General features: G+C 40.7%; 1 protein-coding gene across 1 annotated transcript; it reads left to right on the top strand.

The window, feature by feature from the left end:
* The first annotated feature begins 7,942 nt into the window (after nt 1-7,942).
* Nucleotides 7,943-11,256, top strand: AKAP5 (A-kinase anchoring protein 5). The gene has a single exon (XM_070751125.1). The coding sequence runs from the start codon at nt 8,641-8,643 to the stop codon at nt 10,132-10,134; it is 1,494 nt and encodes a 497-aa protein (XP_070607226.1). The 5' UTR covers nt 7,943-8,640; the 3' UTR covers nt 10,135-11,256.
* The last annotated feature ends 3,558 nt before the right edge of the window (nt 11,257-14,814 follow it).

Raw genomic sequence — 14,814 nt, forward strand, 5'->3', positions numbered from 1 at the left:
ACAATAACTTATTGGACCCAAATCAGCATGGCTTTACTGAAGGCAAATCATGTCAGACTAATCTCATTGATTTCTTTGACTATGTCACAAAGGTGTTGGATGAAGGTGGTGCCGTGGATATTGCCTACCTGGACTTCAGCAAAGCCTTTGATACGGTTCCACATAAAGAGCTGATAGATAAATTAGTGAAGATTGGACTTAATCCCTGGATAGTTCAATGGATTTGCAGCTGGCTGAAGCATAGACATCAGAGAGTTATTGTTAATGGCGAGTATTCTGAGCAGAGTCAGGTTACAAGCGGTGTGCCACAAGGGTCTGTTCTGGGTCCTATTCTTTTTAATATGTTTGTGAGTGACATAGGGGAAGGTTTGGTAGGGAAAGTTTGCCTATTTGCCGATGACTCTAAAGTGTGCAATAGGGTTGATATTCCTGGAGGCGTCTGTAATATGGTAAATGATTTAGCTTTACAAGATAAATGGTCAAAGCAATGGAAACTGCAGTTTAATGTTTCCAAATGTAAAATAATGCACTTGGGGAAAAGGAATCCTCAATCTGAGTATTGTATTGACAGTTCTGTGTTAGCAAATACTTCAAAAGAAAAGGATTTAGGGGTAGTGATTTCTGACAGTCTCAAAATGGGTGAACAGTGCAGTCAGGCGGTAGGGAAAGCAAGTAGGATGCTTGGCTGCATAGCTAGAGGTATAACAAGCAGGAAGAGGGAGATTATGATCCCGCTATATAGAATGCTGGTGAGACCACATTTGGAATACTGTGTTCAGTTCTGGAGACCTCACCTACAAAAAGATATTGACAAAATTGAACGGGTCCAAAGACGGGCTACAAGAATGGTGGAAGGTCTTAAGCATAAAACGTATCAGGAAAGACTTAATGAACTCAATCCGTATAGTCTGGAGGACAGAAGGAAAAGGGGGGACATGATAGAAACATTTAAATATATTAAAGGGTTAAATAAGGTTCAGGAGGGAAGTGTTTTTAATAGGAAAGTGAACACAAGAACAAGGGGACACAATCTGAAGTTAGTTGGGGGAAAGATCAAAAGCAACATGAGAAAATATTATTTTACTGAAAGAGTAGTAGATCCTTGGAACAAACTTCCAGCAGACGTGGTAGATAAATCCACAGTAACTGAATTTAAACATGCCTGGGATAAACATAGATCCATCCTAAGATAAAATACAGAAAATAGTATAAGGGCAGACTAGATGGACCATGAGGTCTTTTTCTGCCGTCAGACTTCTATGTTTCTATGTTTCTATGTTTCTAAATCCAATATTTAAAAACAGTTGAAAAACCCCTATAAAAAACAATCATACAAACCAAACAAACCATGCATAAACCTCAATAGCTAAGGGGTGTGCTAATTTCCCCATGCCTGGCGACATAGGTGGGTTTTCAAAAGTTTACAAAAGGCAAGGACAGTGGGGGCAGTCCTGCTCTCCGGGGGGAGTTAATTCCAGAGGGCCGGAGAAAGCTCTTCCCCTGAGTCTCACCAGATGGCATTGTTTAGTTGACAGGACCTGGAGAAGGCCAACTCTGTGGGACCTAATTGGTCGCTGGGATTCGTGCGGCAGAAGGCGGTCCCGGAGGTATTCTGGTCCGATACCAGAATTGAATATGATCCACCATGTACTGGTACCAATTTTGCATTGTCCATTTTGTCGCATCCTTCCAACCCAAGACTATTACCGCCTGAGCACTTTCTATCGCTGCTTGTTTTATTTCTCTAAATTCTCCCATCGCATTGTTTTTAACCAATAGTGCCATTTCCTTAGTAATTATCCATCGTATATTTAACATGACAGAGGCTGCCTTGTGAGTGCATGTGCATTTTGCTCTGGGAGCATTTGAGGGGAAATTTGGAGCATTAAAGGCAGTAATGGGTTGCAGCCGGTACGGCTGCGATCGGGGCTCCGGTAGCGGAAATGGAGATGCACATTTATCTTTGCATCCCTAATGTGTGCACGCCCATGCGAGATTTGGTGTCTGTGCATGCGCAGCAAGCGAAATTTCACATGAGGATGCTCTTGCACACGAGATTTTGCCGATTTTCAGCAGGTTTTGCTTCTGCGCAAAATAGGTGAAATCTCATACACGAGAGTGTCCTCATGTGAGATTTTACTTTACTGCGCAGGCGCAGAAGCCAAATATCATGCCGCAGGGTGGGGAGGTGCACGCCGGGCGCCTGTGTCCCCGTAACAATCCCAGAGAGCATACCGTTAGCGGTTGGTAAGTGCAACCCCAGCCTGATTAAGGGGGAATTTGAACTCTCAGCTGGCTGTGTGACCTTTGTGCCTTGTCCCAGGTCATCACAAAGGTAGTCCGGCCAGATCTTGTCTGGACAGCAGGTGTGAAAGCCCTTGTGTGAAGGTCTTATAATCAGACCTTTTGGGCACAAATGAGGCTAAAATACAGTTTCCAGCTATCTTAGCTGTCATGGCCCACAGATAAAGATGCTACCAATTCACCCACCAAGCCCAGATCTAATAATCAAATCCTATCTGGTTCTTCTTGGTCTTCGGTAGTAGTCTCTTTCAAAATGAGTACAGACAGTACTCCAGAGGTTTGTAATGGAGGATCTGAACTCACACCTGGGCCCTTCTGCATGCTTTGCACGTACTGTATACCATCGCTGAACTAGAGAGTCGCCTGATGTTACCTGAGCAACATGGTGGATGGAAGGTTGGATGGATGGATGGACAGATAGATAATTAGAAGATATATACCAATTGACAAATACATTTATTTTACAATGTGTTTTATAATTGCTATAATTGCCTTGACATATTTTTAAATATATCATATAATAGCAGCAAATGCTGTTGGAAATACAAGACTGTTTGGCAATTTAGGTTTTCATCTGTTTAAAAGCCAGCTGTGACTTTTGCTATAATATTGGTCCTGGACGTGGTCCTTACCAATGAAAGCTATTTTAAATAATAATTTTATGAAAGCTATTTTAGTCATTCATTTTAGCCAATAGTTATCAGCAGTTCTGGCAGCAATTCTTCTAGATTTCAGAAGGAAGTTAAAGATGTGTGGGTGATTACACCATCTTAGTGACTTGGAACTAGGATTTTTGGCTTTAATGGCAAAATTGTACAATGGTACCTCTACCTATGAACGCCTCTACTTACAAACTTTTCTAGATAAGAACCAGGTGTTCCAGATTTTTTTGCCTCTTCTCAAGAACCATTTTCTACTTACAAACCTGAGTCTCCGAAACTGTAACCGGAAAAGGCAGGGAGAAGCCTCTGTGGGGCCTTTCTAGGAATCTCCTGGGAGGAAACAGGGCCTCTACCCTCCCTGTGGTTTCCCCAATCGCATGCACTATTTGCTTTTACATTGATTCCTATGGGAAAAATTGCTTCTTCTTACAAACTTTTCCACTTAAGAGCCTGGTCACGGAACGAATTAAGTTCATAAGTAGAGATACCACTGTATTTGCTTTTGTGGGGGAAGTATTCCTTAACTTATCCTGTGATATTGGTATTGAATGATGTTAGAATATTCATGACTGGGAGAGCCAGTGGTATCAAGGTTAGCCAATGAATAGGCATAGAAACTAAGTCAGCCAATGAGAAGTAAACATTTCTGAGTTTGTCAGAGAATTGAAATTGAAACTTAAGGCTGGGTATGGCTCCAGTCTCCACTCTGTACTCTTCCATTCTGAACTCTGCTGAAATGAAACTAACTGCTCTCTGGTGCCTGTAACTGATTGAAGAAGAATTCTACTTGTTGTATTGTAAATATGTATGTATGTATGTATGTATGTATGTATGTATGTATGTATGTGTATATGTATGAAGGTCTTGGCATATTTGGGTTTCTTCCCGTGTAGGATTTAGAGATTCCTTGTGACGTTTCGACAAGGTCCCACTCGTCATCTTCAGGCTGGTGCTTCTGTCCTTGTTCTAGGTTCTGCCACCAGCCTGAAGATGACAAGTGGGACCTCATTGAAAAGTCACCAGAAATCTCTAAATCCTACATGGGAAGAAACCCAAATATGCCAAGACCTTCATACCTCTACCTGTGAAAATCTACGAAAACAAATATATATGTATCTGTATATGTATTGCTATGTTTATAAGGAAGTTTATGTATCCAGCTGAATTAGTCATTTGTGTGTGCTTCTGGTTTTGATTTTTGCAACAAACTTTAATAAATGATCTCATTGAGTTTCCATGAGATGCACAAGGGAGAAAAAGTGTGAAAACAGAATCCCGCTTTTTGTCAACCTGTGGGACATTTTTGTTTATAAAGGGGAGGGGGATCTTTAATCTCTTGTCTACATTTTAAAATTAGATTAGCAGTGTATTTGGGGAGAATTATAAATACTGTCCTGAGTTCATCCCTAGGAGCATCCATCTCTCCATGGATTCCTTGAAAGCAGAAAATTCAGATTCTTGACAGGAATCGTTTTACATTTCTAACACATGCACCTCAGACTGCTGAGGATTGAATCCAGGACCTTTTTAAATGCCAGATATTTATCCTCCCACTGAATCTTGGGACTCTTCATAGCTCTGGATGAAGAGTTTCAGGCAAAGGTGCTGCTTAAAGACGCACTGAATGGGCGTATTTCAGGGCTTAATGATTCATGCTGCAGTTGCTATGGAAAGGCAACCGAGCCTATAAATAAGCTTCCCTTCTAGAATTAGTATTGTCTTTTCTAAAGTGTAGCACCCTCTATATTGAAGATTGGGTCAAAATGTTTTGGTATAAAGAGATTTTAGGGAAGTACCCTATGAAACTGTTGGCTTGCCATACCTTGGTTAGTCCCGTAATAAACCAGAAAGGCAGTTTAAATACAATTTGGTATATAATGAATATTCTTAGAAATTAGAGCCTTCTATGCTCTTTTGTATCTGCTACAGCAGTGATTCAATTCAATTCAATTTATTAGATTTGTATGCCGCCCCTCTCCGAAGACTGGCAAACCTTATTTGGTTCATGTGCCAAAAGGGTGTGTGTGTGTGCTAGCATGTGTGCATGTGACCACACTCCTTCCTTCCCCCTGCATGCATGAAGTGCACACTGTAATACACTACCTGAATGCTAAGGGCATGAATGCTGCTGCAATGGGTGCCCAAGATAATAATTAATAATAATAATTTATTAGATTTGTATGCCGCCCCTCTCCGAAGACTGGGGCGGCTCACAACAACGATAAAAACAATATTATACTGGCACAAATCTAATATTAAAAAAAACTAAAAACCCTATCATAATTAAAAACCAAACAGCACATACATACCAAACATAAATTATAATAAGCCTGGGGGAAAGGTGTCTCAAATCCCCCATGCCTGGCGGTATAGGTGGGTCTTAAGTAGTTTACGGAAGACAAGGAGGATGGGAGCAGTGCTAATCTCTGGGGGGAGTTGATTCCAGAGGGCCGGGGCCGCCACAGAGAAGGTTCTTCCCCTGGGGCCCGCCAGACGACATTGTTTAGTTGACGGGACCCGGAGAAGGCCAACTTTGTGGGACCTTATCGGCCGCTGGGATTCGTGCAGTAGCAGGCGGTTCCGGAGGTACTCTGGTCCAATGCCATGTAGGGCTTTAAAGGTCATGACCAACATTTTGAATTGTGACCGGAAACTGATCGGCAGCCAATGCAGGCCACGGAGTGTTGTAGATACTAACTGAAGCACACAACTAACTGAAGCACACAAAATCAAGAGTCGATGCCGCCCAAGAATTTCTTGACCATTTCAAGACTGAAGGCGAGGCTTTTCTCAACTGTATAGTGACAGGAGATGAAACGTGGGCTTATCGCCATGCTCCAGAGAGCAAACGTCAATCAATGCAGTGGCACCATACCCATTTTCCTTCAGCCGAAAAATGCAAAAATTGGTGAGAAAAATCTTCAGCACCCATCGCAACAGAATTCATGCCATTATTATTATTATTATTATTATTATTATTATTATTATTATTATTATTATTATTATTATTAATTGGATTTGTATGCCACCCCTCTCCGTAGCATTCAGGTAGCATATTACAGCACACACTTCACCCTTGGAGGGAAATGGAATGAGGACACTCATCTCTAACCTTCACCACAACACCAGTCAATGATCTACTGACCACTGGCACTGCTTGTTCTCTTCCGCTGGCTTCCTGCTACACGATAGTAATACCAACTTCCCACGCGAACATTCCCCCGGAGAGCTACGTGCCTTAGAAACATAGAAGTCTGACGACAGAAAAAGACCTCATAGTCCATCTAGTCTGCCATTATACTATTTCCTGTATTTTTATCTTAGGATGGATATATGTTTATCCCAGGCATTTTTAAATTCAGTTACTGTGGATTTGCCAACCACGTCTGCTGGAAGTTTATTCCAAGGATCTACTACTCTTTCAGTAAAATAATATTTTCTCATGTTGCTTTTGATCTTTCCCCCAACTAACTTCAGATTGTGTCCCCTTGTTCTTGTGTTCACTTGTTAAAAACACTTCCCTCCTGAATCTTATTTAACCCTTTGACATATTTAAATGTTTCGAACATGTCCCCCCTTTTCCTTCTGTCCTCCAGACTATACAGATTGAGTTCATTAAGTCTTTCCTGATACGTTTTATGCTTGTAACCTTACTTTCTGGATAACCCTCATATATACATTTAATAATACATTACCATACAGGTTGTCCTGGGCTTAACATGAAATTCAATTCATGACTGTTCAAAGTTATTATGGGACTGGAAAAGTGACTTAAGACCATTTTTCACACTTATAACCATTGCAGCATTTCCATCGTCAGATGATTTACAATCAGATGCTTGACAACTGGCTCATATTTAGGATGCTTTGAATGTCCCTGGGTCATGTGATCCGCTTTTGTGACCTTCTGACAAGCAAAGTCAATGGGAAAGTTAGATTCCCTTAACAGCAATACAGTGGTAGCTCTACTTAGGAACTTAATTCATTCCGTGACCAGGTTCTTAAGTAGAAAAGTTTGTAAGAAGAAGCACTTTTTCCCATAGGAATCAATGTAAAAGCAAAAAATGCATGTGATTGGAGAAACCACAGGGAGAGTGGAGGCCCTGTTTCCTCCCAGGAGATTCCTAGAGAGGCCCCATGGAGGCTTCTCCCTGCCTTTTCCAGCCCTGTTTCCTCCCAGGAGATTCCTAGAGAGGCCCTACAGAGGCTTCTCCCTGCCTTTTCTGGTTACAGTTTCGGAGGCTCGGGTTTGTAAGTGGAAAATGGTTCTTGAGAAGAGGCACAAAAATCTTGGACACCCAATTCTTATCTAGAAAAGTTCGTAAGTAGAGGCGCTTGTAGGTAGAGGTACCACTGTATTGCTAATTTAACAACGGCAGTGATTCACTTTACAAATGAATCTAGAAAAGTCATAAAACAGGACTAAAATCACTTTCAAATTTCTCACTTAGCAACATAAATTTTGGGCTCCACAGTGGTCGTAAGTTAAAGACTACTTGTACAAAGAAATCAATAAAACAGTTTTGTTGGACGGCTAGCCTCATTATCCCTTATCATTGTTCGTATTGCTTAGATCTGCCTGAATGAATCTGGAGGCAATTTCAGCAACATATAAATTCTAAGACACATTATTTACCCCTTTTAAAGTTCATAAGCTGGTGACGGTGCGACAACCGTTTTCTCTTCTTGTTTGCACATCTGGAAGCTTTACTTTATCAATTTGAAGGTAATTCAAATTCAGGATCTTTCTGTATTCCACTTACTTACATTCCTATATAGAGGCGCCTACTTTGTGGATATCATGCAGAGTGAGAAGCCATTTAGGCAAGATTGTAAACACTTCCTTAGCAAAATAGCTTAATTTTTTTGGTGGATTTGTTTGTGTGGGTGAATTTAGCATGCTGCTATTCATTTTCCCCCCTTTTCCTTTCCCTCCCCTTCTGCAGATGCCTGCAATGCCATCCCACTGTGGAAGAAAATGGTCACATTTACAACCAAAGAAGCACTAGCTGGAAAATGGATTGAAAGGCAGTAAAAAAAACAAAAACATATGTGCAAGATCCTGGGGAAATTTCATCCAGTAATTGATCAGCAAAAAAGCTTTTTCCACTGCTGTGCTTTGAATGTGTTTCCAAACTAAATCTTTGACTGGGAAGCCATATGTAGATTTGCAAATGGCTGTTGTCTCTTGTGTCCCTCACTAATGGAATAAGAGGCACTTTGCGTGTTGATTTTCAACCTATTTAAAACATTTAAAATTTTGAACTCCTGAAGGGCTATCATCACCACATCAAAAGACTATTAAATACACGTGCAATTCCTTCAGGAAGAGTAAAGAGAAGAGTACTGTTACGAGTTAACTGTTAAAAAAAAACCCTTTGTTTTTTTTAGCTAACACCTTGAAGTCAATTTTTAATTATAATAAATTGACTTTATTAATAACTTATTGACATACATCTGAACAGGATTCGTAGTCATTTTATTTCTCTAATATCTATTGGGAATTGTGCTTCCAAATAAATGGTTTCCAAAATACATCTCCAAAATACAATTGCCAAAAAGAAACCTTAACTGTTCAATTGGTCTACAAGTGATATTCTTTTATTGTAGATCAGCCTCAATTGTGTCTTTCCAATGAAACATTAACAAAGGAACCTATTTTTCTGAAGTTAGAATGGAAGCCCAAAATATGGAACATTCCACAAAAGGAATTCAGATGGACACTGAGCAACAATTGGAATCGTCAAATACAACTGATCCAATTATTGTCCCTGACGGTCCAGCCAAAAAAGCTTCTATCTCTTCTATCTTTTGTTTTAAGAAAAGGAAAAAGTCTTGCGAGAAGGAAGAAGACAAGGATGAGAACCATGAACCCAATTCACTTGGCTTAAGGCCTGCTAACCAGCCTTCTGACATGGGGCACAATGAAACGGAGGTTTCAAATCCATTTTGGACTTCAGGAGGTGCCTGGGTGGCTTTCAAACGACTAGTAACATTAAGGAGAAGATCCAAATCCTCTCTGAAGAAACAAACACAGGCTTGTTCTCATGTACATCTAGATGTGGACATAGGAGATTCTGGCAGGACACGATTTTCTAAGCAGCATGCCGGTTCTGGTTCTAAAATTCCCTGCCTAAGACTCTCCCGAAATAAAAAAAGGACCAGCCACTCTGAAATGATAGAACAGCATGATTGCGAGAAAAAAGGAAATGATACCGCAAGCATCCTGAATAATAAAAGTAACAAAGAGCCAGAGATTGTGGCTATGGAAGTTCCACTTGATACAAAGCAATCTCCCAGCAGAGGTCTTCAGGAAGGAGAAAGCAACAGTGGAGCCATGACAAATATGGAAAATGCCAATAGAGAGAACACGTTTCCTGATCCCAATTGTTATATTGACAATGGAGTTCCGTCAGAAATAATCCATTCTGAAACTGCTCTTGTAACTGAAGAAGAGAAGCAGATATTTCAGTTACATCATGGGACCCTCTATGGAAACTTTGAAGAATTGGAAAATCAGAAGTTCAGTTTTAACGTTGACATCAGTCCTCCCATTCCTCAGGAGCTGCCTGAAAGCGAACAACTTATAGGAAGAGAGGGAACCAAAGAGACCAAGTCACAGCCATTTGGGGCAGGCTGTGTTGACGTTGTGGCCAAAAGCGAGGATGCTGCTGCTAAGGAAGGTCATTCCATTGAAGTGATGTTGCATTGCAGCCCATCTGTAATGGAAGACGAGGCTTCAGACATACTGGTTTGTTTTGATGAGGGAGAGAAAAGTGAAGAAAACCAGTTTACCCTTCCTGGGGCTGGCATTGTAATCATGATCACTGAAGCTGAAGATGATCAGGATGAGGAAGAAGAATCAGCCCCTGCCTGTGAAATGTTTGCTTTTCCTCAAGCCATCAAGCAAAAAGGGAAGAAAAAAACTGGCAAAAACAAAGCTTCTACGGCAGGGTGCAACCACGTGAAGGAAGACCAAGCATCATCCTCCCAGCAGGTCGCATCTTCCTTTGGCACCAACAGCCAGGAACACTGGACTTCAGAGCAATATGAAATGATGTTGATTGAAACAGCTGCATCGCTTGTGAAGACAGCCATCCAGTCATCTGTTGAGCAGCTGGTCAATGAAATGGCTTTGGAGCAAAACAAACAAAACAGTGTTTTATGATCGCGGGAACCTCTTTGTAAATTACAGGCAGGCCTGCTGCTGTATCAGGCAAGGGGAAGCAAATGGAAGCATTTGAACAAATTGGCTTGTCCTAGGAACGAAAGTACCATTTGGATTTTCTTTGCCCATTGCTTGATCCATCCTTCATGGCCAGTTCAGTATTAAGGCTGCAAGGAAATGTTCCAGATGTCCTGAAGTATTTAAACTTAGCATGAGAGATTAGGGAGGGTCTTAATTCCTGAGATATTTGCAATATCTGTGATTAACTTAATTTTGCATGTTGGTATAATGGATGTATATTGTATTGTAAAAACAAGGTGGGAGGGTCCTTTGCTGCATGGTGACATCATGTCTTACTGGTTTACTCTCTATAGTAGATCTAGGAAAGATGCCTGTTCTCTCCCTTTCCTTTCTTCTCAATTTATTTATTTCATTTGCAAATACCAAGTTATTCAAGTATTATTGTCAATGATTGAGCAGGGTTTTTTTTATGCACTGCCTTTCAGATAAGTTTGGCCTTTCTTAATTTTTAACTGAAATGATGGGAATTGGTGTTCCACATCTGGAGGTCAGTAGGTTGGAAAAATCAGGGTAAGAGAAATTCAACTTATTAAACAAATGACTCTAAATCAAACTGTTAAAGGTTCCCCAAAAAGAACTGAGGAAAAGAAAAGGAATTGGTGGCACCATCCAAAACAGAAATGAGATTGAGCAAAGCATATATTTCCATATAAAAGCTACCCGTTTCTACTGAAGATGACTTTGATGTTTCTGAAGTCCTACCAATCCGTTTATCAAAGAAGCAAACATTTCTTCAGAGAAATTTACAAACTGTATTCAGAGACATTTGTTATGGTAAGTTTTAAGACATAAAGGCAGTGATGGGCTCCTACGAGAACGGTCAGGAACGCAGTTCCGGTAGCAAAATTTGGGGCTCCACCCCAGAGAACCGAATTTGCACTGAAAGATGTTGAAACAAAATGCATAAGCCACACCCACAGTGTGGTAGTAAAAATTTTGGTAGCCCATCACTGCATAAAGGACACTACTGTCCACAATGATTTTATTAATATAATTTTAAAACAATGATGGATTTAATCCTTGCTATTAAAAGTGTTTTCCATTGTGCACAAATTCTGAAATACTTTTAATTCAAATAATAAGAGCTAATTGGGGCTGAAACAGTGGGTAGGTATTGCAGTGTGAACTACTTCCCCTAAATCCAATCTAAATAAGACAGGAGAGAGGTGGGGGAGAGAACACGCTATGCTAAATCTTTCAGAGGCTGCTCTAATTCCAGACCCTAGGGAACATTCAGCTGAGTTGTTCAATTCCCTTTGCTTCAGGACAGTCAACTAGAGAGCTGGCTACTCTGTCCTCCTTTACTCTCTGTCTCAATCATGAGATATTTCCCAAATGGGGTCAGTGAGTCTCTTCCCATCTACCACTGTTGGAGAAACTCAGGACTACAAAAGCCTTAAAATAGTTCTTGCCCTAGTTTCATGTAAGGATGGAAGATGGACAGAGTGATGGAAGAAGGTGAGTGATTTGTTCAGAGCTCCAGCGAAGGAATGCTTTCCCCACTAAGGTTGTACACATTTTGAAATAATTTGAAAGTCTTCAGGATCTTATAAAAACACCACATCTCTGTGATCCATTAGGAGTCCCTTTATTCAATCTTCTTCAACAGCTTGAAGAAGGAAACTGATCCTTTAGTTAATGGAATGAATACAGTGTTCCCTCGATTTTCGCGGGTTCGAACTTCGCGAAAAGCCTATACCACGGTTTTTCAAAAATATTAATTAAAAAATACTTCGTGGTTTTTTTCCCTATACCACGGTTTTTCCTGCCTGATGATGTCATATGTCATCGCCAAACATTCATCCACCTTTAATAATTTTTAAAAAATAAACTTTAATAAATAAACATGGTGAGTAATAATCTAAATGGTTGCTAAGGGAATGGGAAATCGCAATTTAGGGGTTTAAAGTGTTAAGGGAAGGCTTGGGATACTGTTCATAGCCAAAAATAGTGTATTTACTTCCACATCTTTACTTCGTGGAAATTCAACTTTCGTGGGCGGTCTCGGAACGCATCCCCCACGAAAAGTGAGGGAACACTGTAATACAATTCTTTAAGTACCGTAGATACATTTTTTTCAGACTTGCATGACAGCCTTTACAGACATACTGTACATGCCTTTTTGAATGGTAGAGATTGGTAACGTTGCATGAAGTCTGAAACATTTCTCTGAATGGAAAAGAATGAAGAGCAAAGAATTTAAGTGAATAAAAGGGTAGAAGAGAAAGAAGAGATTCTAGTGGGTTTGCATTTTTCTTCAGTTTACAACTGAGGCACCTCATCAGCCTTTCTAAACTAAGCTGAGAATTTATAAGGAAAACTGTTTTAGCAAAAATCCATTCCAGATTACAAAAGGGTTTTGTATCCTCTGGTGTGCATTGGGAGATATTTGGAGTACACTGAATTAAATAGGCATTCAGAAACTTAATTCCCACTTTATCATGCAAAGAAAATTCAGTGCAGCCAAATTCCATGAATATAAATTAAGAAATATCAGGCCCTGTTTATAAAATGCAATGAATGAAAGAACAGAGAACTGTGAAAGTTGTCAACAATAAAGAAAAAGCAGAAACAAAACTCCAGCTTTCTAAGCAAAATTACGGTAGTAGGGAAGGCCATTAGATGTTGATCCTCCAAATTCTCCACATCATCCAAGGAATTCTATCTATATGGATATTAAGCGTTGACACTGGCTTGACTGCATTTAATCAACCAATGAAAGCTTTTTCGAGTGCCCAATTAATTCTTTAACAGATACTGGAAGATTTTCAAGAAAGGAACTTGGTGACATCCCATGACAGATAACTCATAGCATTCCCATCATTCCCACATCAACATACTTTGTAAAAGTACCTGTTTGCAGTTGTTGTTTTTTAAATACAAATCTTAAAAATAAAAAGTATCTAGATCTTACTGAGTGGGCTATACATGAAACTTGATTTCTGTACATGTCACATGTTGAATCAATGACCCAAGGACCCAAACACATTGAATGAAGTATCATCAGGAAGGGAAGGTAAAGTCTCTATTGAGATCTCTGAGGAATTAGGAGTGTCTGAAGATGGATGAGACAGACAGTTTGGTGTACAGTTATGGCATCAGGCTAGACCAGTGATGGTGAACCCTTTTTTTCCTCGGGTGCCAAAAGAGTGTAGGTGTACACTATCGCGCATGTGTGAGTGGCCACGCCCATAATTCAATACCTGGGGAGGGAGAGAACAGCTTTCCCTGACCCCTGGAGGCCCTCTGGAGGCCAGAAATTGCCTGTTTCACAACTTCTGGTGGGCCCAGTAGTCTCATGTTTTGCCTTTTCCAGGCTCCAAAGGCTTCCCTGGAGCCCAGGGAAGGTAAAAACTCCCTCCTCTGAAGGGAAACTGCCCTTCCCCAGTGGGCCGACCTCTAGGAAGGCACAGGGTGCCATAATTGCCACATCAAAATGAAGCAACGGAGAAAATTTTCTCAATGAGACGACCTCGATTGTATTGAGATCGCTCCTTTTATTGTATTTCACTTTTCCTGACATGTGGTACAGAATAACCAATCCGCGAACGCCACATACATTAAGCCATCCTCCAACTACCATTCACTCATGCGCTGTATAAGGCAACCTCCTCGTGACTTCCCTATAGATAATTAATGGAAGCTCCATTCATTGCCTTTTCCTGGATTGTGTGTTTACTGGTGATTAGCAAAGGAATGAGAGTAAGGCATATATTTCCTTATATGGAAGTTAGTTATACGTTATCTTCATGCTGTATATCAAGTTAATTATTTTCCACGTGGTCATGGATTCTGCAGCTTGCTTACTCAGCCTGGACTTCGCTGCCTTTCCATAGAGGAAGAATAAGGTTTATACAGCACCCATTAGGCTAAAACATCACCCTTCAGCAATATTCTATCCCAAAGTTCAGTGCCTAAGAACCTATGATTACAACACTCCTCCATCCCCCTGGAGGCTCTCTGGAAGCCCAAAACACCCCTCCCCCCTGAGCCTCTGTGCGAGTTTTGCATGCACATTGGAGCTGAGCTAGGGCAATGGCTCATGTGCCAGCAGATATGACTCCACATGCCACCTGTGGCACCCGTGCCATAAGTTCGCCATCACTGGGCTAGACACTGGGAGATGAACTCTAGTATCACCTTAGGTACAAAGCCAACATGGTGAAATTGGACCAATCAATCCTTCTCAACCCTAGGAAAAAGGCAATAGCAAACCATTTCTAAAATCTTGCCATGGTAATTACTGGGTTTAGTCCATGCTGTTCGCCAAGAGTCAATATTGACTTCAAGGCATATGTGCACACACACAAATCCACACATGAGCCATATGAGACAAACAACTGGCTTTCAGGGGAAGTTTACTGTGGCTTATAGCCTGCTCTGTACTTATAGCCTACTCTACACCCTGGGCCCTATTCCATTGAAAAAGCAGAGGGATACTTGAGAAGAAATGCTGGGTTCACAAATTACAAAAGCCTTAGCAATGAACTGGCTGTAGGTCCACAAAAAAATATTTGTGTTTTGTGTATAGCCATATGAGGCACAACTCATCAGTTTTTAGGACTACTGTATTATATTGCAGCCACTAGATGACCATGC

Source organism: Erythrolamprus reginae, chromosome 1 (genome assembly GCF_031021105.1).
Source record: "Erythrolamprus reginae isolate rEryReg1 chromosome 1, rEryReg1.hap1, whole genome shotgun sequence".
NCBI lineage: Eukaryota > Metazoa > Chordata > Lepidosauria > Squamata > Dipsadidae > Erythrolamprus > Erythrolamprus reginae.

Excerpts from the sequence above, each read along its gene's own strand:
- AKAP5 (XM_070751125.1), top strand. The coding sequence starts at position 8,641 with ATGGAAGCCCAAAATATGGAACATTCCACAAAAGGAATTCAGATGGAC.